Raw genomic sequence first — 24,208 nt, 5'->3', positions numbered from 1 at the left:
TCCCATCCGGCCCCGGGGACTTATCTATTTTCACCTTGTCCAGAATTGCCAACACTTCTTCCCTACGCACCTCAATGCCATCTATTCTAATAGCCTGGGTCTCAGCATTCTCCTCCACAATATTATCTTTTTCTTGAGTGAATACTGACGAAAAGTATTCATTTAGTATCTCGCTTATATCCTCAGCCTCCACACACAACTTCCCACCACTGTCCTTGACTGGCCCTACTCTTACCCTAGTCATTCTTTTATTCCTGACATACCTATAGAAAGCTTTTGGGTTTTCCTTGATCCTACCTGCCAAAGACTTCTCATGTCCCCTCCTTGCTCGTCTCAGCTCTCTCTTTAGATCCTTCCTCGCTTCCTTGTAACTATCAAGCGCCCCAACTGAAACTTCACTCCTCATCTTCACATAGGCCTCCTTCTTCCTCTTAACAAGAGATTCCACTTCTTTGGTAAACCACGGTTCCCTCGCTCGACCCCTTCCTCCCTGCCTGACTGGTACGTACTTATCAAGAACATGCAATAGCTGTTCCTTGAACAAGCTCCACATATCCAGTGTGCCCAACCCTTGCAGCCTACTTCTCCAACCAACACATCCTAAGTCATGTCTAATGGCATCATAATTGCCCTTCCCCCAGCTATAACTCTTGTTCTGCGGGGTATACTTATCCCTTTCCATCACTAACGTAAAGGTCACCGAATTGTGGTCACTGTCTCCAAAGTGTTCACCTACCTCCAGATCTAACACCTGGCCTGGTTCATTACCCAAAACCAAATCCAAAGTGGCCTCACCTCTTGTTGGCCTGTCAACATATTGTGTCAGAAAACCCTCCTGCACACATTGTACAAAGAACGACCCATCCAATGTACTCGAACTATATCTTTTCCAGTCAATATTAGGAAAGTTAAAGTCTCCCATAACAACTACCCTGTTACTTTCGCTCTTTTCCAGAATCATCTTCGCCATCCTTTCCTCTACATCTCTAGAACTATTAGGTGGCCTATAGAAAACTCCCAACAGGGTGACCTCTCCTTTCCTGTTTCTAACCTCAGCCCATACTACCTCGGAAGAAGAGTCCCCATCTTGCATCCTTTCTACCACCGTAATACTGTCCTTGACTAGCAGCGCCACACCTCCCCCTCTTTTGCCCCCTTCTCTGACCTTACTAAAGCACCTAAACCCCGGAACCTGCAACAACCATTCCTGTCCCTGCTCTATCCATGTCTCTGAAATGGCCACAACATCGAAGTCCCAGGTACCAACCCATGCTGCCAGTTCCCCTACCTTATTTCGTATACTCCTGGCATTGAAATAGACACACTTCAAACCACAGACCTGAACACTGCCGCCCTCCTGCGAAGTCAAAACTGTGCTCCTGACCCCTCTACTCTCAATCTCTCGCACCCCAAAACTACAATCCAGGTTCCCATGCCCCTGCTGAATTAGTTTAAACCCCCCCAATGCATTGGTCCACAGTCTTGATGATAACAGAAGGTAAACAAAGGGCAAACTAATGTTTCTACTCACTTGAAGTACTTCCACCTATTTGCTTAGAAGCACTTGCATTTACTACAGATCATAAAATGTGCTACAAAAATTGTCACAAGAAATTTTCAGCCCTTTTTGTCTTAAACCATCAATTTCAGACATTTGGCTTTAGCCACTTTCATTCCTGTTTTATTGTACAGAACAACAAGAAATAATAGAAGCAGGGTGAGAAAAGCATCTGACAATGGAGGGACGCACTTCATTTTTGTTGTGTGATGCAGGGTTGTTGAATTCATCTCCTTGGCAGTGGCGATCATCTGACAGTTCTCCCTTGCAAGGCTGGGTATAAGAACATAAGAACTAGGAGCAGGAGTAGGCCATCTGGCCCCTCGAGCCTGCTCCGCCATTCAATGAGATCATGGCTGATCTTTTGTGGACTCAGCTCCACTTTCCGGCCCGAACACCCATAACCCTTAATCCCTTTATTCTTCAAAAACTATCTATCTTTACCTTAAAAACATTTAATGAAGGAGCCTCAACTGCTTCACTGGGCAAGGAATTCCATAGATTCACAACCCTTTGAGTGAAGACGTTCCTCCTAAACTCAGTCCTAAATCTACTTCCCCTTATTTTGAGGCTATGTCCCCTAGTTCTGATTTCACCCGCCAGTGGAAACAACCTGCCCCCATCTATCCTATCCATTCCCTTCATAATTTTTAATGTTTCTATAAGATCCCCCCCCCCCCCCCCCCCATCCTTCTAAATTCCAACGGGTACAGTCCCTGTCTACTCAACCTCTCCTCATAATCCAACCCCTTCAGCTCTGTGATTAACCTAGTGAATCTCCTCTGCACACCCTCCAGTGCCAGTATGTCCTTTCTCAAGTAAGGAGACATAAACTGAACACACTACTCCAGGTGTGGCCTTACTAACACCTTATACAATTGCAACATAACCTCCCTAGTTTTAAACTCCATCCCTCTAGCAATGTAGGACAAAATTCTATTTGCCTTCTTAATCACCTGTAAACCACTTTCTGTGACTCGTGCACTAGCACACCCAGGTCTCTCTGCACAGCGGCATGCTTTAATATTTTATCGTTTCAATAATAATCCCGTTTGCGTTATTCCTACCAAAATGGATAACCTCACATTTGTCAACATTGTATTCCATCTGCCAGACCCTAGCCCATTCACTTAACCTATCCAAATCCCTCTGCAGACTTCCAGTATCCTCTGCACTTTTCGCTTTACCATTCATCTTAGTGTCATCTGCAAACTTGGACACATTGCCCTTGGTCCCCAACTCCAAATCATCTGTGTAAATTGTGAACAATTGTGGGCCGAACACTGATCCCTGAGGGACACCACTAGCTACTGATTGCCAACCAGAAAAACACCCATTAATCCCCACTTTTTGCTTTCTATTAATTAACCAATCCTCTATCCATGCTACTACTTTACCCTTAATGCCATGCATCTTTATCTTATGCAGCAACCTTTTGTGTAGCACCTTGTCGAAGGCTTTCTGGAAATCCAGATATACCACATCCATTGGCTCCCCTTAATCTACTGCACTGGTAATGTCCTCAAAAAATTCCACTAAATTAGTTAGGCACGACCTGCCCTTTATGAGCGCATGCTGCGTCTGCCCAATGGGACAATTTCTATCCAGATGCCTCGCTATTTCTTCCTTGATGATAGATTCCAGATCTTCCCTACTACCGAAGTTAAGCTCACTGGCCTATAATTTCCTGCTCTCTGCCTACCTCCTTTTTTAAACAGTGGTGTCACGTTTGCTAATTTCCAATCCACCGGGACCACCCCAGAGTCTAGTGAATTTTGGTAAATCATCATTAGTGCATCTGCAATTTCCCTAGCCATCTCTTTCAGCACTCTGGGATGCATTCCATCATGGCCATTATAAACAGAAAATGCTGGAAAATCTCAGCGGATATGACACCATTTGCAGAGAGAGAGAACAGAGTCAATGTTTTGAATCTGGATGCCTCTTAAGAGTCATCCAGACCCATCCAGATTCAAATGTCGGCACTCTCTCCACGGATGCTGTCAGACCTGCTGAGAATTTCCCGCTTTTTCTGTTTTCGTTTCTTATTTCTAGCATCCACAGTAATTAGCTTTTATCGATGGCTATGAGAATGAATGTTGGCGGAAGAAACATCACAGGTCACTGTGAGCAGACTGATGCCTGTTGTCTCTGATGCAGCGAAATCAGGGCAATCATTCTGCAGCCAATCATTGTCAGAGACATTCCAGCCAAAACTCTCCTTTGTGCCGCTGTGTACATGACAGTCTGACCACCTCATGGCCTGATTATTTCTTCCCTACTTCATTGCATTGTTATCAAATGGCAGTAGCTGACTGGTCTAGTTTATAACAGTCATTTGCAAAGCCCAAAAGACCTCGTTACTGCCCGTTTAAAAAATGGGGTACAGGACTGAAAGAGAGTATTGCAAGGCTAGTTCAAGAACTCCCTTTACCAGTCAACTCATCAATTGCTTTCTCAGCTAGATATCAATACCCTAATGGTACTACTCGTGCTCTTCATTCCTCATTCATTGTGATCCATAGCTTTACCTGCTTTTGTGTAACTGAGTTACAGCTTTCCTTCTGAGCTTGTGTCTGTGTCCCCTAAGCATAGATGTTAACCATGATAAATAGATAATTATCATTCAAGGTTTGCTGTAAGCTTTAGGGTTATCAATGCTTCTGAAACATTTCTGATCATTTTTTTTGCCGTCTCAGCTCATACATTTATTGCTGAAACTCAGGCATGGGTTTGGTGGGAACCATTTAAATGCTATCAATTTTTTTTAACTCGAGTGTTTGGCCAAATTGGCAGAAGTGGCTATGAAATATATATTTTTAGTTTTATTTTGAATCAGTTTGAAGTGGACAACCTCACATTGTATGTCCCCTCTGGAACCCCTTTCCTACTGTTGTCACACTGTTGACCAATATTGAAGAGAGAGTTAGTTCATGAAACAGAGTGACCGGGGGTCATTGAACCAACTGGTTAGTTTTATTATCTTGTTCTTGATGTCGAGGAGTTGAATTCCTTAATTTACTCAGGTTTTATAACCATGCTCTACAGGATGAAGGCTTCCTTTTATATTTGCGTTAAGTAGCTATAAGAAAGGGCTGGATAGAAGATGCTGAACTGATGTGAACCTGTCTCCGATTTGCTCTCTGTTAACTGCCTGCTCGCTCTTATTGCCCTTCCTACCGCCATCCAGCTTGCTTGGAGTTCACTTGATCCTGCAATCATATAATTTGTCGAATACAGACTTGTGTCCATTAATTAGGTTACAAGTCGGAAAATATCATCCCATTAGAGAAGAAAATGTTTTCTACATTCAGTTGAATTTACATCTTTTAAGTGCTGGTTGTAGCTTGAGACAAAATTGTGTCAGTACGATAAAGAGTTCATATTTTATTTCAGAGATTATTGACCACATTGAAGTTAGAAGGAACCAGGGCCCAGGAGAGGGACTGCACAAAGTGCAATACACCAGAGGCTAGTGGGACTAGGCTCATTGTTGTAAATGGACTTCTCGTCGTTGTCCAGACCAAGTAGCCAGAGCCTCCGACCTGAAAGACCATTTCTTAAAATCGCAAGTGTCGGATTTGACAATGCTGACATTTTTAAAACATAGGTCAACCACGAAGCCGCCTGAAAGTGCACACAGCACTATCAAAGCAGTGATTGGAGGAGCAGCAGGCGTGGGAAAGACTTCTTCTCTGATTACAAACCCTGCTTTTCCCACATACGCTGGCCTCAAATTCTTCAGATAACCTGCAGTGATGGACAGGTGAGGAGTCCCCTAACAGTAGCATGGTGGTTAGCATCAATGCTTCACAGCTCCAGGGTCCCAGGTTCGATTCCCGGCTGGGTCACTGTCTGTGTGGAGTCTGCACGTCCTCCCCGTGTGTGCGTGGGTTTCCTCCGGGTGCTCCGGTTTCCTCCCACAGTCCAAAGATGTGCGGGTTAGGTGGATTGGCCATGCTAAATTGCCCGTAGTGTAAGGTTAATGGGGGGGTTGTTGGGTTATGGGTATACGGGTTACGTGGGTTTAAGTAGGGTGATCATTGATCGGCACAACATGGAGGGCCGAAGGGCCTGTTCTGTGCTGTACTGTTCTATGTTCTATGTTCTAGATGTGCCGTTCTGCTGATCTCCCCTGGAAATGGCAAGGAAGCTCTGGTGGAGATTGTGTTCTGGCCCCTCAGGAAATAATCCTTTGTGCTTCGTTTTACTGAAAACAACAGGAGGATGCGGCATCGCCCCCAACTGACAGAATAAGAGTCTTCTTTATGACTGCTGTCAAGAGTCCTAAATAAATTAGTTTAGATAGGTTTGACTCGGTGTTCAGTTGACACTCTCTTCCATTGCACAGCCACGCATAATGTAACATTTTAATTGGTAAATTTCACAAAGGATGATCTGTAAAGACCATAAGACCATAAGACATAGGAGTGGAAGTAAGGCCATTCGGCCCATCGAGTCCACTCCGCCATTCAATCATGGCTGATGGGCATTTCAACTCCACCTCCCAGCATTCTCCCCATAGCCCTTAATTCCTCGCGACATCAAGAATTTATCTATCTCTGCCTTGAAGCCATTTAGCGTCCCGGCCTCCACTGCACTCTGCGGCAATGAATTCCACAGGCCCACCACTCTCTGGCTGAAGAAATGTCTCCGCATTTCTGTTTTGAATTTACCCCCTCTAATTCTAAGGCTGTGCCCACGGGTCCTCGACTCCTCGCCTAACGGAAACAGTTTCTTTGCGTCCATCCTTTCTAAGCCATGTATTATCTTGTAAGTTTCTATTAGATCTCCCCTTAACCTTCTGAACTCCAATGAATACAATCCCAGGAACGCCAGCCGTTCCTCATATGCTAGACCCGCCATTCCAGGGATCATCCGTGTGAATCTCCGCTGGACACGCTCCAGTGCCAGTATGTCCTTCCTGAGATGTGGGGCCCAAAACTGGACACAGTACTCCAAATGGGGCCTAACCAGAGCCTTATAAAGGCTCAGTAGCACATCGCTGCTTTTATATTCCAACCCTCTTGAGATAAATGACAACATAGCATTCGCTTTCTTAATCACGGATTCAACCTGCATGTTTACCTTTAGGGAATCCTCGACTAGCACTCCCAGATCCCTTTGTACTTTGGCATTATGAATTTTCTCACCGTTTAGAAAGTAGTCTATGCTTGGATTCTTTTTTCCAAAGTGCAAGACCTCACATTTTCTCACGTTGAAATGCATCAGCCATTTCCTGCACCACTCTCCCAAACTGTCTAGATCCTTCTGCAGCCTCCCCACTTCCTCAGCACTACCTGCCTGACCACCTAACTTCGTATCATCAGCAAACTTCGCTAGAATGCCCCCAGTCCCTTCATCCAGATCATTAATATATATGGTGAACAGCTGCGGCCCCAACACTGAACCCTGTGGGACACCGCTGGTCACCGGCTGCCATTCCGAAAAAGAACCTTTTATCCCAACTCTCTGCCTTCTGTCAGACAGCCAATCCTCAACCCATGCCAGTAGCTCACCTCGAACACCATGGGCCCTCACCTTACTCAGCAGCCTCCTGTGTGGCACCTTATCAAAGGCCTTTTGGAAATCCAGATAGACCACATCCACTGGGTTTCCCTGGTCTAACCTACTTGTCACCTCCTCAAAGAATTCTAACAGGTTCGTCAGGCACGACCTCCCCTTACTAAATCCATGTTGACTTGTTCTAATCCGACCCTGCTCTTCCAAGAAATTAGAAATCTCATCCTTAACGATCGATTCTAGAATTTTACCAACAACCGAGGTTAGGCTAATTGGCCTATAATTTTCCATCTTTTGTCTTGATCCTTTCTTGAACAAGGGGGTTACAACAGCGATCTTCCAATCGTCCGGGACTTTCCCTGACTCCAGTGATTTTTGAAAGATCTCAACCAACGCTTCCGCTATTTCTTCAGCCACCTCCCTCAGAACTCTAGGATGTAGCCCATCGGGGCCAGGAGATTTGTCAATTTTAAGACCTTTTAGCTTTTTTAGCACCATCTCTTTTGTAATGGCAACCATACTCAACTCAGCCCCCTGACCCTTTATAATTTTTGGGATATTACTAACGTCTTCCACTGTGAAGACAGACGCAAAGTACTTATTAAGTTCTCCAGCCATTTCCTCATCTCCCATCACTAGCCTTCCAGAATCAGTTTGAATTGGCCCAATGTCTACTTTGGCCTGACGTTTGTTTCTTATGTATTGAAAGAAACTTTTACTATCATTTCTTATATTACTGGCTAGCCTGCCTTCATATTTGATCCTCTCCTTCCTTATTTGTCTCTTTGTTAACCTCTGTTTGTTTTTGTAGCCTTCCCAATCTTCTGATTTCCCGGTGCTTTTGGCCACTTTATAGGATCTCTCTTTTTCTTTGATACATTTCCTGACCTCCTTTGTCAGCCATGGCTGTCTAATCCCTCCCTGGATAATCTTTCTTTTCTTGGGGATGAACCTCTGTACAGTGTCCTCAATTATGCATACAAACTCCTGCCATTTTTGCTCTACTGTCTTCCCTGCTAGGGTCTGCTTCCAGTTGATTTTCACCAGTTCCTCTCTCATGCCCTCGTAATTACCTTTATTTAACTGTAACACCATTACATCCGATTTTGCCTTCTCTCTTTCAAACTGCAGACTGAACTCAACCATATTATGATCGCTGCTTCCTAAGTGTTCCCTTACTTTAAGATCTTTAATAAAGTCTGGTTCATTACATAGCACTAGGTCCAGAATAGCCTGCTCCCTTGTGGGCTCCATGACAAGCTGTTCCAAAAAGCCATCTTGTAAGCATTCCATGAATTCCTTTTCTTTGGATCCACTGGCTACATTATTTACCCAATCCACCTGCATATTGAATTTAACAATTGTGACCTTGCCTTTCTGACATGCCTTTTCTATTTCCCGGTTCATGTTGCGCCCCTGGTCCTGACCACTGTTAGGCGGTCTGTACATAACTCCCATTATGGTTTTTTTGCCTTTGTGGTTCCTCAATTCTACCCACACAGACTCCACATCATCCGACCCTATGTCGTTTAGTGCCATAGATTTAATTTTGTTCTTAACTAACAAGGCAACCCCACCCCCTCGGCCCACCTCCCTGTCTTTTCGATAGGTTGTATATCCTTGGATGTTTAACTGCCAGTCCTGAACCCCCTGCAGCCATGTCTCTGTGATGCCTACCACATCATAATCATTCACGATGATCTGTGCCATTAGTTCATCTACTTTGTTACAAATGCTACGAGCATTCAGGTAAAGTGCCTTAATGTTAACTTTCTTATCAGTACAGATATTGGAAGTCCTAAGATGTCCAAAGTTATCCTTCCTTTTTGTTGCATTCCTAGTCTGCCTCAAGCTTAAATCCACCTGCCTACATGTTATCCTCCTGCGTATCTTGCCATTTAACTCCCTGCTCCCTGTCGCTTTCACTTTCCCTTCCCCCCAACTCAGAAGTTTAAAGTCCTACTGACCACCCTATTTATCCTCTTCGCTAGAACACTGGTCCAGATCGGTTCAGGTGGAGACCGTCCCAACGGTACAGATCCCCCCGGTTCCAAAACTGATGCCAATGTCCCATGAAGTGGAATCCCTCTTTCCCACACCAATCCCTTAGCCACGTGTTTACTTCCCTAATTTTCCTATCCCTATGCCAATTGGCACGTGGCTCGGGCAGTAATCCAGAGATTATGACCCTTGAGGACCTGTACTTCAATTTTCTTCCTAGTGCTTGATAGTCCCCGAACAGGTCCTCCACCCTAGCTTTACCTATGTTGTTAGTCCCAACGTGGACCACAACAACTGGATCCTCCCCCTCCCGCTCCAGTATCCTTTCAAGCCGGTCAGAGATGTCCCGCACCCTGGCACCGGGCAGGCAACACACCATGCGAGACTCCCGATCCGGCTTGCATAGGATACTATCTGTCCCCCTAATTATAGAATCCCCTATAACAACTACTTGTCTTTTTACTCCCCCCTCTTGAATGGCCTTCTGCACCATGGTACCGTGGTCAGTTGGCTCATCCTGTCCAGAGCCCCTTTCCTCATCCATACAGGGAGCAAGAGTCTCATACCTGTTGGACAAGGTCAAGGGCTGAGGCTCCTGCACTCCTGAACTCAGGTTCCCTCTGCCTGCCTCACTTACAGTCACACTCTGATGTCCCTGATCAGTTACTGAATGTGAATTACTTAATCTCCCAGGTGTGACTGCCTCCTGAAACAAAGTGTCCAGGTAACTCTCCCCCTCCCGGATGTGCCGCAGTGTTTGAAGCTCAGACTCCAGATCATCAATTCTGAGCCGGAGATCTTCCAGCAACCAACACTTGCTGCAGATGTGGTCATTGCCATTCACAAGGGGAACAGCCAGCTCCCACATCATACAGCTACAGCACATCACTTGCCCAGCCATCTCTGATTAGTTAATTAATTTATTACTTTGTATAAATTTCAGTTAAAAAAACTTGGAGACCTCTGCTATAGTCTTTTCCAACCTAGTTCTGGTTAACAAATAAGAAAAAGAGAAATAATAATGTAATAAGGCACTCACCTGCTCACCCCAATGGGTCTTATTATTAGGTTAGAGGAGGAGGGCGGGTGGGAGACACTACACGTGTAGTGTCTCGGGTTTCCTCTCCACCAGAATTTATTAACTAGGGAGGGGTAAACCTTCCCAGAAGTCCACGGGACAAACTTCCTGTTCCCTGCAAGGGTAAGTAATTTAAACTTACCACTCACCTCCCGATAGGCTCAGCCCCTGCCGGTATCCAATGGCTGGCTGCTGCAATTGAAATTGACAAATCTACTCACCAGCTGAAGTATCCCAGCTCCCGCCGAAATCCAACTGACTGCAACCCCTGCAAAGGTAAGTAATTTAAACTTACCACTCACCTCCCGATAGGCTCAGCCCCTGCCGGTATCCAATGGCTGGCTGCTGCAATTGAAATTGACAAATCTACTCACCAGCTGAAGTATCCCAGCTCCCGCCGAAATCCAACTGACTGCAACCCCTGCAAAGGTAAGTAATTTAAACTTACCACTCACCTCCCGATAGGCTCAGCCCCTGCCGGTATCCAATGGCTGGCTGCTGCAATTGAAATTGACAAATCTACTCACCAGCTGAAGTATCCCAGCTCCCGCCGAAATCCAACTGACTGCAACCCCTGCAAAGGTAAGTAATTTAAACTTACCACTCACCTCCCGATAGGCTCAGCCCCTGCCGGTATCCAATGGCTGGCTGCTGCAATTGAAATTGACAAATCTACTCACCAGCTGAAGTATCCCAGCTCCCGCCGAAATCCAACTGACTGCAACCCCTGCAAAGGTAAGTAATTTAAACTTACCACTCACCTCCCGATAGGCTCAGCCCCTGCCGGTATCCAATGGCTGGCTGCTGCAATTGAAATTGACAAATCTACTCACCAGCTGAAGTATCCCAGCTCCCGCCGAAATCCAACTGACTGCAACCCCTGCAAAGGTAAGTAATTTAAACTTACCACTCACCTCCCGATAGGCTCAGCCCCTGCCGGTATCCAATGGCTGGCTGCTGCAATTGAAATTGACAAATCTACTCACCAGCTGAAGTATCCCAGCTCCCGCCGAAATCCAACTGACTGCAACCCCTGCAAAGGTAAGTAATTTAAACTTACCACTCACCTCCCGATAGGCTCAGCCCCTGCCGGTATCCAATGGCTGGCTGCTGCAATTGAAATTGACAAATCTACTCACCAGCTGAAGTATCCCAGCTCCCGCCGAAATCCAACTGACTGCAACCCCTGCAAAGGTAAGTAATTTAAACTTACCACTCACCTCCCGATAGGCTCAGCCCCTGCCGGTATCCAATGGCTGGCTGCTGCAATTGAAATTGACAAATCTACTCACCAGCTGAAGTATCCCAGCTCCCGCCGAAATCCAACTGACTGCAACCCCTGCAAAGGTAAGTAATTTAAACTTACCACTCACCTCCCGATAGGCTCAGCCCCTGCCGGTATCCAATGGCTGGCTGCTGCAATTGAAATTGACAAATCTACTCACCAGCTGAAGTATCCCAGCTCCCGCCGAAATCCAACTGACTGCAACCCCTGCAAAGGTAAGTAATTTAAACTTACCACTCACCTCCCGATAGGCTCAGCCCCTGCCGGTATCCAATGGCTGGCTGCTGCAATTGAAATTGACAAATCTACTCACCAGCTGAAGTATCCCAGCTCCCGCCGAAATCCAACTGACTGCAACCCCTGCAAAGGTAAGTAATTTAAACTTACCACTCACCTCCCGATAGGCTCAGCCCCTGCCGGTATCCAATGGCTGGCTGCTGCAATTGAAATTGACAAATCTACTCACCAGCTGAAGTATCCCAGCTCCCGCCGAAATCCAACTGACTGCAACCCCTGCAAAGGTAAGTAATTTAAACTTACCACTCACCTCCCGATAGGCTCAGCCCCTGCCGGTATCCAATGGCTGGCTGCTGCAATTGAAATTGACAAATCTACTCACCAGCTGAAGTATCCCAGCTCCCGCCGAAATCCAACTGACTGCAACCCCTGCAAAGGTAAGTAATTTAAACTTACCACTCACCTCCCGATAGGCTCAGCCCCTGCCGGTATCCAATGGCTGGCTGCTGCAATTGAAATTGACAAATCTACTCACCAGCTGAAGTATCCCAGCTCCCGCCGAAATCCAACTGACTGCAACCCCTGCAAAGGTAAGTAATTTAAACTTACCACTCACCTCCCGATAGGCTCAGCCCCTGCCGGTATCCAATGGCTGGCTGCTGCAATTGAAATTGACAAATCTACTCACCAGCTGAAGTATCCCAGCTCCCGCCGAAATCCAACTGACTGCAACCCCTGCAAAGGTAAGTAATTTAAACTTACCACTCACCTCCCGATAGGCTCAGCCCCTGCCGGTATCCAATGGCTGGCTGCTGCAATTGAAATTGACAAATCTACTCACCAGCTGAAGTATCCCAGCTCCCGCCGAAATCCAACTGACTGCAACCCCTGCAAAGGTAAGTAATTTAAACTTACCACTCACCTCCCGATAGGCTCAGCCCCTGCCGGTATCCAATGGCTGGCTGCTGCAATTGAAATTGACAAATCTACTCACCAGCTGAAGTATCCCAGCTCCCGCCGAAATCCAACTGACTGCAACCCCTGCAAAGGTAAGTAATTTAAACTTACCACTCACCTCCCGATAGGCTCAGCCCCTGCCGGTATCCAATGGCTGGCTGCTGCAATTGAAATTGACAAATCTACTAAAGATGAGTGGTGTGTGGAGCAAAGCAATGCTGCATAGACGCAGTAAAGGATGCTTTTCTGAGTGGGATTAAAGCAGTATAGTGAGAGTTTTCACCATACATTTAATGCAGTAAGCCTGATCAAGAGACCCTTGATGCTAACACCAAGTGCAAGAATTGGAAAACTCCCCATTCTCCGACATTGCAATCCTTCACTTTGATGTGATTAATTCAGCTGCTAGTGAGGGAGCTGATTTTTTTTTATAAGTAAATCACATTCAGCCTCTGAGCTTTTCCACCCCAGCAGTTTTTGTGAATGTTACTGTAGGACAACAAGAGATTCATTTTCAGCATGGTGAGGTAAACTTGCAGGACTAGTGATCTATTCTTCTAGATAGGTAAGTTGTTGGTATAAGTAATTGTTTGTACACTTATTGTAAAAATTAGGGTTTTTAACAGCATTAAATCCACAGCCTAAAAGGTTAATAGATTTTACTCTGCTGTTTTTAGCTCAGATTTATGCCATCTGCACACATAGACATACATAATTAACAATGGCGTGTGATTCCTAATGGCCTCTTTTATTTTTAAATTGCAGAATTTTATTTTGGTCATTTTTTTACATTCCTGACATTTACAAAAGCTTCTGCTCAACAATATCAAATATAGACTACTCAATTATTTTTTCCCCCAATTAAGGGGCAATTTAGCATGGCCAATCCACCTACCTTGCACATCTTTTGGGTTGTGGTGTGAGACCCAAGCAGACACGGGGAGGATGTGCGAACTCCAAGCGGACGGTGACCCGGGGCTGGGATTAAATCTGGGTCCTCGATACCGTGAGGCAGCAGTGGTAACTCGCCCCAACAATATCGGAGTTTAATTTCTTGGAAAAAGTGAAATAATGCACTCTGCAGCAGCAAAAAGAATGTAGCTGTAATAATAATGGTACTAATTCGAAAACACCAATGTATTTGATTGTTATATTTGTAATCCTTGGGGCAGCACGGTGGCCTAGTGGTTAGCACAACCGCCTCACGGCGCTGAGGTCCCAGGTTCGATCCCGGCTCTGGGTCACTGTCCGTGTGGAGTTTGCACATTCTCCCCGTGTCTGCGTGGGTTTCGCCCCCACAACCCAAAAATGTGCAGAGTAGGTGGATTGGCCACGCTAAATTGCCCCTTAATTGGAAAAAATAATTGGGTAATCTAAATTTATTTAAAAAAATATATATTTGTAATCCTTTGTGTCTTTCCCAACAAGCTAATTCTAACAGTATGGAACAAGGATGTACTTGTTTCGTCGAATTTTGAGTCCAGAAAGCCCACACATACTGCTGTTTGCATTTCCAATCCAGTTGCCATTCCACAGTGAAGACCGGGATCATCAGCTCACTAGTAGACTGGGTGCTTTCCTTCTGAAGTGGCAAACCTGTCAGTGAAGCACATTTAGGAGATTTTAGATAATATTGGGATCCCACTTAATCTGAGGCAGATATATTCACCTGCTCCCATGTCCACTTGTCTGTTCATGGCCTGCTGCAATGTTCCAGTGAAACTCAACGCAAACTGGAGGAACAACATCTCATCTTCCAGTTAGGCACACTACAGCCTTCCGGCCTGAACAAATTCAACAACTTCTACCCCACCTCGACCCATTTGTTTTCATCCCATTTCACTTTAACTGCCTTTCACCATTTCTTTCTTTCTTGTCTTTCTTAATATATATTTACCATCTTATCCACCTTTCCTTAACCTTTCTCCTCTTTGCTTCCCCCTTCCCTTTCCCCACATCTACAATTCACCTTCTGATGTTAGTTTCTCTGCTGTTTGGCATTTCACATCTTTTGTTCTCCTGGGGACTGCCATTAGCATTCTTTCCCCTTGGTTTCTGTGGCCATGAGCACCTGGTTTCCCTGGGTTTCTGTGGTTATGACTCATCTTTCATTCTCACTCAACAGTATAAATATTTCCCACTTTCTCTGTCTGTTAGCTTTGACAAAGAGTCATCGGACTCGAAACATTCGCTCTTTTCTCTCCCTCCCGATGCTGCCAGACCTGCTGAGATTTTCCAGCATTTTCTCTTTCGTATTCACCTTTGTCAAAGTTAAATTCCATTCCTAATGTAGTAAAACTCACTTTGTTAGCTCTTCTTTTTAAATAACTGCAGAAGATGGACAATATATGTAAACCGCAAAGAAAGGCTAGAAAATTAAGACGGTGGGAAAAACTACAAGAGGTTTCTATAGTTCTTTAAAAAGAAGAGTTAACAAAGTGAGTGTTGATTCTATAGAAAATGAATCTGGGCTATTAACAATGGAAAATAAATAGATGGCGGTTGAACAACAGGTATTTTCCATCAGTCTTCATTAACATCCCAGAAGAGGCTGTGAATAAGGAAATGGAAGGAAGAGAAGAACTTAAGAAAATTACAGTCACCAGGGAATAGTACAGGGAGTAGTACAGAGCAAATTGTTGGAATTGCAGACTGACAAGTCCCTGAGTCCTGATCGACTTCATCTTTGTGACTTAAAAGAAGTGGCAAGTGGTTGATGCGTTGGTTTTAATTTTCCAAAATTCCCTAGATTAGGGAAAGATTCCATTAGGTTGAAAAATAGCAATAATAACTCCTTCATGTAAAAAGGGAGAGACAGTAAGCAGGAAACTATAGGCTCATAGCTCATCTGTCATAGGGATAATGTTAGCTATTATCAAAGATGTCATAGCAGCACTTGGATAAATTCAAGCTAATCGAGCTGAATCAACATGATTTTGTGAAAGGGAAATTATGTTTGACCAATTTATTGGAATTCACTACGATTATGACTGATCCTCTATCTCAACGCCATACTCCTGAGTTTTTCCCATGCCTCTTGATACCTTTAGAGTCTAGAAATCTGTCTGACAATTACCTTCCCAAACATATTCACGAACTTGGAGTCCACAATCTAGTATGGCAGAGTTCATCATCTTCAGTGAAGAAATTTCTCCTCATCTCGGTCCTAAATGGCCTGCAACAAATTGCGAGACTGTGACCCCTTGTTCTAACCCTCACCCGGCCCCTGCATCTACTCTGTCCAGACCTATCAAAATTTTATACATTTCAATTATATGCCCTCACCACCTTCTAAATTCCAATGAATGCAGGCCCAGTCGACCCAATTCCTTTGTTCGACTATCCTGGCATCCTAGGAATCAGTCTGGTGAACTCCCTCTATGGGAAGTATAGCCTTTCTTAGATAAGGAGACCAAAACTGCACAAAACTCCAGATGTGGCCTCACAAAGGTCCTGTACAGCTGCAATAAGAAAGCCTTGCTCCTGTGTTCAAGTCCTCTTCCAATGAAGGCTAACAGATCGCATGACTTCCTAACAGCTTGCTGCACTTGCATGCGTGCTTTCAATGATTGGTACAAAAGGACACCCAGGTCCCTTTGTACATCAACATTTCCCAATCTACTATTCTTTATATTTATGGGTCATCCTCTGGTTGGCAAGGTGTAACGAGTGTGCCATAGGGATCAGTGCTTTTTGCAATTTATATAAGCGACTTGGATTAAGGGAACAAAGGCACGGTTGTAAATAACCAATGGGATATTTTCCTATCAAATCAACAATATTGCACGATACTGTTAAACTAAAATGTGTACTCTGATTTTTGTTTAATAGTTATGGTGGGATCACCTATGGGGTACGCACAAAGTAACACTGCGTTATATTGTTGTTGCTGTTTATACATGTAGTGTGGGTCATAGTATTTTGATGATATTTATAACCAGATACCAATAATGGGGGGAATCACTTTACTAGGACCGTCCTGTGATTGTTTAATGAACGGGGATGAAATATCATACATGATCGAGGGGAGTGTTAAAGTAGGGGAGGAATAAGAGGCCTGGAAATAGGAGAGGCACCCGGGCCCATGATTTCTCTCAGTCCGATACTTCCCAGCTTTCATTGTACTGTTGGGCTCTGATTTTCCACCAAGCCTGGTTTACTGTGAGGCGTCTTTTTCTTGGCACCCTTACACTGTTTCTCCTCTTCTCCCCCCCTCTCAATGTTTGAAATCCTAACGTTTTATATAGTCCATGTAATTGCTGTTCATTTGTAGGTCGTGAATATCACCAAGGTCACTGGTGATGGGAACCCAACAGAGCTGATTTACTTCGTGGAGAAGCAGAACGGAGAGCGCCTTGATGCAAATGAAGCTGCCAACCTTATCAACAAGGTGGACATACAAAGAGCGGCAATTGTTCTCGGCTATCGTATACAAGGTGCACTGGCACAACGTAAGTATACCTTGACTGCATCTTGCAAATGTCGATGGATAGGATATTGTGTGTAGCAGATGAGTGAATTGACAGTGCTGATCAACGCAAATTATTTCTATGCACAGTTAGGATAGTACCTCATGCAGTTAAAAACCAAAAACCCCAGGCTTCTTGGTCAATCAGTAAGGAAGTGAGTAATGCAGACTAGGTTTAGCCATTCGTCTTTCAGTTAGTTGAGCTCATTTGGAAATGTGGTAAGATTCTACAGGTGACCTTAGCACACCTCAGTTAGGGAGGGAAAGATGCGCTGAATTTCATTACTAATCTCAGTGGGTCATTTTGTGGCAGGAAGAAGGACGTTCGGCACATGAGTCCACGCTAGCTCTGTCGAGTAACCCAGTCAACATTTCCCTGCTCTGTCCCTGGATTAATGCTTTTGTTGTGGTCTAATCAGAGCTTTATAAAGATTCAGCAAATTTGCCCTGCCTTTGTACTCGAAGCTCTGTTTATGTACCTCAAGACCATGTATGCTTTGTTAATTATCTTCTCAATATGTCCTGATACTTTTAAAAATCCATGTACATGCACTCCCGGATCCACTTCCTCTACACACCTTTTAGAACTGTGCCATTAAGCCTGCATTGCCTCTCCCTATTCCTTCTTCCAAAATGCATTATCTCACAATTAAGTGTGCACGCAAGAGTTGGATGAGTTAGTTAGCATGTTGATATTGGGGCTTATAGATCAATGGAAAGCTACCAGAGGGCACCAAAAGAGCCATAAGCAAGGAAAGGAAATAACGTTTGCAGAAGATGTGGTGGGGTGCAAAGAGAAGAAAGAAATTGGGTGGAACCTTTCTACCTAAGGTTATCAGTTACCAGAGCATGTTGTTCAAGCAGACCGTGCAAATATCTTGACTTTTTTTTATACTTGTTCATGGGTTTGTAGATGTTACTGGATAGGCCAGCATTTATGTTGAATCCCGTTTCCGGTTGCGGCTATGACTAGCTAAGCCGCACATTTGGAAGCTCCTGCAACAAAGGTGTTTTTGGGCCAATTGGAGGGCCCCAACGGCGCTGAAAAAACGAATCCCGGTGGGGGAAGGTCCCCTGAGGAGAACTAGACCGATTTTATGGTCGGTACCCGGAGTGGAGCGGCAAGAAAAACGGCAGCAGCTCCCCAAAAAAAGCGGGGGAAGAAAATCAAAATGGCGGCCGGCGGCGCATCGGAGGAGTGGAAGAAATGGGCGGAGGAGCAGCAGGCCGCTCTCCTCCGTTTTTTCACGGAGATGAAAGTGGAGCTCTTAGAGTCCATGAACGCGACGGCCACCAGGTTGGTGGGAGCCCAGGCGATCCAAGAGGCGTCGATTAAAGATCTGCAGCAGGAGATGACCGCGAGGGAGGAGGAGGCCACAGTCATCGGGGCAAAGGTGGAGGTGCACGAGGCACTCCACATGAAGTGGCAGAGCCGCTTCGAGGAGCTGGACACTCGGATGAGGAGGAAAAATTTGAGGATCCTGGGCCTGGAAGAAGGCCTGGAGGGGTCGGATCTCCCGGGATATGTGGCGGAGATGTTGAGCTCCCTGATGGGGGAAGGGGCCGGTCCGGCGCCCCTGGAATTGGAAGAGGCATACCGGGTCATGGCCAGAAGGCCTAGGGTAAACGAGCCCCCGAGGGCGGTGCTGGTGCGGTTCCAGCGGCTAAGTGATCGAGAGAAAGTCCTGAGGTGGGCAAAAAGGGAGAAAAGCAGCAAGTGGCAGAACTCGACGGTAAGGGTGTACCAGGACTGGAGTGCGGAGGTGGCAAAGCGGCGGGCCCGGTACAACCGGACAAAGGCGGTGCTACACGCGAAAAAGATCAAATTTCGAATGCTGCAACCGGCGCGCTTGTGGGTCACCTACAAGGACCAACATCATTATTTTGAGTCCCCAGAGGAGGCCTGGACCTTTGTACAAGAGGAAAAGTTGGACACGAACTAAAACCTGGGAGCACCGGCGGTCGTAGCCGCCTGGGGACTCTTGATTGAGCAAGTGGCCCTTTTCTTTTTCAGGCCAGGTCGGAACTGGGTAACAGTTTCGTGGATTGTTTGGGGTGTTTTTTCACGAACGGTGGACTTTTCTGAATATCTTGAAGGTTTCGAGTTGTTGGGTGTTTCTGTATATTTGTACTGTTGAAATCTCTATTGTGGGTCGTTGGCTTCTTATGGGGTGTTTCTTCCCGTTTCCAATTTCCCTTAGTTATTTACCCCTCTTACCCTTTTTCTTCGGGTGCTTGGGGGGGTTTTTTGTTCTTTTTTTCTTTTCGGGTTATGGTTATCTGCGGTTATTTATACTGTTTGATGGAGGGTGATGGTTGGGCACACTGTTAGTTGAGAGCTAGTTAATTATTTTGTTATTTAAGTATGTAGTTAAGTATTTATGTATTTAGTTGCCATTGGGTATTTATATCGTTAAGTTGGGGAGACGGGACGGGGGGAGCGGGTTGATTATGCGGGTCTTTCTCTGGGGTTTTAAGGGGATCTTTCACGGGCGCAGATGGGGTGAACCGGGAGGAGTCGGAATGTGGCAGGAGCAGCCGGGTCAGCGGAGACCAGCTGACTCTCGGGAGTACGATGTGGGGTACATCGCGGCTAGGAGGGGTCCTAGCCAGGGGGGGGGGAAGGGGGGGGGGGGGGGGGGGCTGGGGGGGGGACACCGGGTTGCTGCTGGAAAGACCAGGGACGAGAAGGGGAGAGGTGGGGGGGGGGGGGCATCGCTATGGGAAGCGGGTCAGAAAAGAAGGGATGACCCGGGGCGATCAAGGGACAAGACATGGCTAATCGACAGGGAGTAGGGACGGGTCGCTCTGCGACCCGATTGATCACGTGGAACGTAAGGGGGCTGAATGGGCCGGTCAAAAGATCAAGGGTCTTCTCACACCTGAAGGGACTGAAGGCTGATGTAGCAATGCTGCAGGAGACTCATTTGAGGGTAGCAGATCAGGTCCGCCTGAGAAGGGGGTGGGTGGGACAGGTGTTCCACTCAGGCTTGGATATCAAGAACCGGGGGGGTGGCGATCTTGGTGGGAAAGAGGGTGTCGTTTGTGGCGGCAGAGGTGGTGGCAGACAAGGAGGGCAGGTACGTGATGGTGAGGGGTAGGCTGCAGGGAGAGAATGTGGTACTGGTAAATGTGTATGCCCCGAACTGGGACGACGCGGGTTTTATGAGGCGCCTGCTGGGCCTCATCCCGGGACTGGAGGCAGGGGGCCTGATCATGGGAGGGGACTTTAATACGGTGTTAGACCCTGGGCTGGATAGATCGAGTTCCAGGACGAATAGGAGGCCGGCAGCGGCAGAGGTGTTGGGGGGGTTCATGGAGCAGATGGGAGGGGTAGACCCATGGAGATTTGGTAGGCCTAGGGCGAGGGAGTATTCTTTTTTCTCCCACGTCCACAGAGTATACTCTAGGATCGATTTTTTCGTATTGAACAGGGGGCTGATACCGAGAGTGCAGGACACGGAGTACTCGGCCATTGCGATATCGGACCATGCACCACATTGGGTGGACGTGGACATGGGGGAGGCGCGGGACCAACGCCCGTTGTGGCGCCTGGATGTAGGGCTGTTGGCGGACGAAGAGGTGTGCAGAAGGGTGAGAACGGGCATTGAGAACTATCTGGGTACGAATGACACAGGTGAGGTGCAGGTGGGGACGGTCTGGGAGGCCTTGAAAGCAGTGATTAGAGGAGAGCTGATCTCCATAAGGGCACACAGAGAGAGGAAGGAGAGGCAGGAAAGGGAGAGGCTGGTGGGGGAGCTCCTAGAAGTAGATAGGAAATATGCGGCGGCACCAGAGGAGGGGCTATTAAGGGAGCGGCGTAGCTTGCAGGCCAGGTTCGACCTACTGACCACTAGGAAGGCGGAAATGCAGTGGAGAAGGGCGCAGGGTGCGGCGTATGAGTACAGGGAAAAGGCGAGCAGGATGCTGGCACACCAGCTTCGTAAGCGAGATGCAGCCAGAGAGATTGGGGGAGTGAGAGAGAGGGGTGGGGACGTAGTGCAGAAGGGGCAAGAGGTGAATAGGGTCTTTAGGGACTTCTATAGGGAATTGTATAGGTCTGAACCGCCGAAGAGGAGAGGGGGAATGAAGAACTTTCTCGACAAATTGGGGTTCCCAAAGGTACAGGAGGAGCTGGTGGAAGGGTTGGGGGCGCCGATAGAGCTGCAGGAGCTAATTAAAGGGATAGGCCAGATGCAGGCGGGGAAGGCGCCGGGACCGGATGGGTTCCCGGTGGAGTTTTACAGGAAATTTGTGGACTTGGTGGGTCCAGTGCTGGTGCGAGCCTTTAATGAGGCGCGCGAGGGGGGGGGGTCTGCCCCCAACAATGTCGCAGGCCCTGATCATCTTGATTTTGAAGCGGGACAAGGACCCGGTCCAGTGCGGGTCCTACAGGCCCATCTCCCTCCTGAATGTTGACGCCAAGCTGTTAGCAAAGGTCCTGGCAACCAGGATAGAGGACTGTGTGCCAGGGGTAGTCCATGAAGACCAGACGGGGTTCGTGAAGGGACGCCAACTTAACACAAATGTCCGGAGATTGTTAAATGTGATTATGATGCCAGCAGTGGAAGGGGAGGCGGAGATAGTGGTAGCGCTGGACGCGGAGAAGGCATTTGACAGGGTGGAGTGGGAATACTTGTGGGAGACGTTGGAAAGGTTTGGGTTTGGGGAGGGATTTATCAAGTGGGTAAAACTGCTCTATTCAGCTCCGATGGCAAGTGTGGTAACAAACGGGAGGAGGTCAGAATATTTTGGGCTCCATCGAGGTACTAGGCAGGGATGTCCCCTATCTCCCTTACTCTTTGCATTAGCGATTGAGCCGTTGGCGATGGCACTGAGGGGTTCAGGGGGGTGGAGAGGACTGACAAGGGGAGGGGAGGAACATCGGGTCTCGCTCTATGCGGATGATTTGTTGTTGTATGTGGCAGACCCGGAGGGGGGAATGCCGGAGGTAATGGGGATACTAGCGGAGTTCGGGGACTTTTCGGGATATAAATTAAATCTGGGGAAAAGTGAGGTCTTTGTAATACACCCGGGAGACCAAGGGGAGGGAATTGGGAGGCTCCCCTTCAAAAGAGCAGTTAAAAGTTTTAGGTATTTTGGGGTGCAGGTGGCAAAGAACTGGGGGACCCTCCACAAGTTGAACTTTTCCAGACTGGTGGAACAGATGGAGGAGGAGTTTAAGAGGTGGGACATGGTGCCGCTGTCGCTGGCAGGGAGGGTGCAGTCAGTTAAAATGACGGTCCTCCCGAGGTTCTTGTTTTTGTTCCAGTGTCTGCCCATCTTCCTCCCCAGGGCCTTTTTCAAGAAGGTAACGAGTAGTATCATGGGGTATGTGTGGGCACATGGCACCCCGAGAGTTAGAAGGGTCTTTTTGGAGCGGAGTAGGGATAGTGGAGGGCTGGCGTTACCCAACCTTTCAGGATATTACTGGGCGGCAAATACATCGATGGTACGAAAGTGGATGATGGAAGGGGAGGGGGCAGCCTGGAAGCGCATGGAGAGGGCGTCCTGCGGCAACATAAGCTTAGGGGCACTGGTAACGGCACCATGGCCGCTCCCTCCCACGAGGTATACCACGAGCCCGGTGGTGGCGGCCACCCTCAAGATCTGGGGGCAGTGGAGGCGACACAGGGGGGAAGTGGGAGGTCTGATAGGGGCACCACTAAGAGGGAACCACAGATTTGCGCCGGGAAACACAGGAGGGGGATTCCAGAGCTGGCAGAGGGCGGGTATTAGACAACTGAGGGACTTGTTTATAGAGGGGAGGTTTGCGAGCCTGGGAGAGCTGGAGGAGAAATTTGGGCTCCCCCCGGGGAACACGTTCAGGTACCTCCAAGTGAAGGCATTTGCCAGACGACAGGTAGCGGGGTTCCCCGCGCTCCCCGACAGGGGGGTGAGTGATAGGGTGCTATCAGGGGTCTGGGTCGGGGAGGGGAAGATCTCGGACATCTATAAGATTATGCAGGAGGTGGAGGAGGTACCAGTAGAGGAGCTGAAAGATAAGTGGGAGTTAGAGCTGGGGGAACAGATAGAGGACGGGACATGGGCAGACGCCCTGGAGAGGGTCACTCGTCGTCGTCATGTGCGAGACTAAGTCTCATTCAATTTAAGGTACTGCATAGAGCCCACATGACGGGGACAAGGATGAGTCGGTTTTTCGGGGGTGAAGACAGGTGTATTAGATGTTCGGGAAGCCCTGCGAATCATGCACATATGTTTTGGGCATGTCCGGCACTGGAGGAGTTCTGGAAGGGGGTGGCAGGGACGGTGTCGAGAGTGGTGGGGTCCAGGGTCAAGCCAGGATGGGGACTTGCGATCTTCGGGGTTGGGGGTGGAACCGGGGGTACAGGAGGCGAGGGAGGCTGGAATATTAGCCTTTGCGTCCTTGGTGGCTCGGAGGAGGATCCTGATTCAGTGGAGGGACGAAAGGCCTCCGAGTGTTAACACCTGGTTAAACGACATGGCAAACTTCATCCAATTGGAAAGGATCAAATTCGCCCTGAGAGGGTCGGTGCAGGGGTTTTCCAGGCGATGGCAACCCTTCCTAGACCTCTTGGATCAGAGATAGAAACTGAGGCCGTGACAGCAGCAACCCGGGAGGGGAGGGGAGGGCGGGAGGGAGGGGGGGGGGGAGGGGGGGGGGGGGGAGGGGGTGGGGGGGGGGGAGGGGGACAAAGACGAAGGAAATACGGTAGCGGTGGTGGCACGGGCAAGGCCTGCCCGAGGACGCTGCTAGAAATGATAAGTTGGTCTGACTGTCGGTTCGCCGGCGGGGGGACGCGCGAGTAGGGGGGGGGGGGGACTTTTTTTTTCTTTTGTTGTTAAGTAGGGGGGTTTGACTTTGTTTTGTTATAATTTAAATGTAAATGTAGGGGGGGTTAAAATGTTTGTATTTTGAAAAATTTCTTCAATAAAAATTATTTAAAAAAAAAAAAAAAAAAATTTATGTTGAATCCCTAATTGTTCTTTAGGAAGTGCTGATGTGCTGCCTCTTGAACTGGTGCAGTCCATATGTTGCAGGAATACATGGAAGTGCTGTTAGGAAGGGAATTCCAAGATATTAACCCAGCGACAGTGAAGGAATAGCGATATAGTTCC

The 24,208-nt window shown here is 47.4% G+C and overlaps 1 protein-coding gene across 3 annotated transcripts in view; it reads left to right on the top strand.

The window, feature by feature from the left end:
- The window catches only part of LOC119954950 (UPF0606 protein KIAA1549-like), a 323,510-nt gene that overhangs the window by 228,156 nt on the left and 71,146 nt on the right, over positions 1-24,208 (top strand). For all 3 annotated transcript variants that reach the window (XM_038780692.1, XM_038780693.1, XM_038780694.1), the window contains exon 9: positions 16,913-17,090. In XM_038780692.1, the coding sequence (XP_038636620.1) occupies positions 16,913-17,090 (178 nt within the window). The remainder of the gene's footprint in view (positions 1-16,912; positions 17,091-24,208) is intronic.

This window comes from Scyliorhinus canicula, chromosome 20 (assembly GCF_902713615.1).
Source record: "Scyliorhinus canicula chromosome 20, sScyCan1.1, whole genome shotgun sequence".
Lineage (NCBI taxonomy): Eukaryota > Metazoa > Chordata > Chondrichthyes > Carcharhiniformes > Scyliorhinidae > Scyliorhinus > Scyliorhinus canicula.
This window is presented reverse-complemented; position numbering and strand designations above follow the sequence as displayed.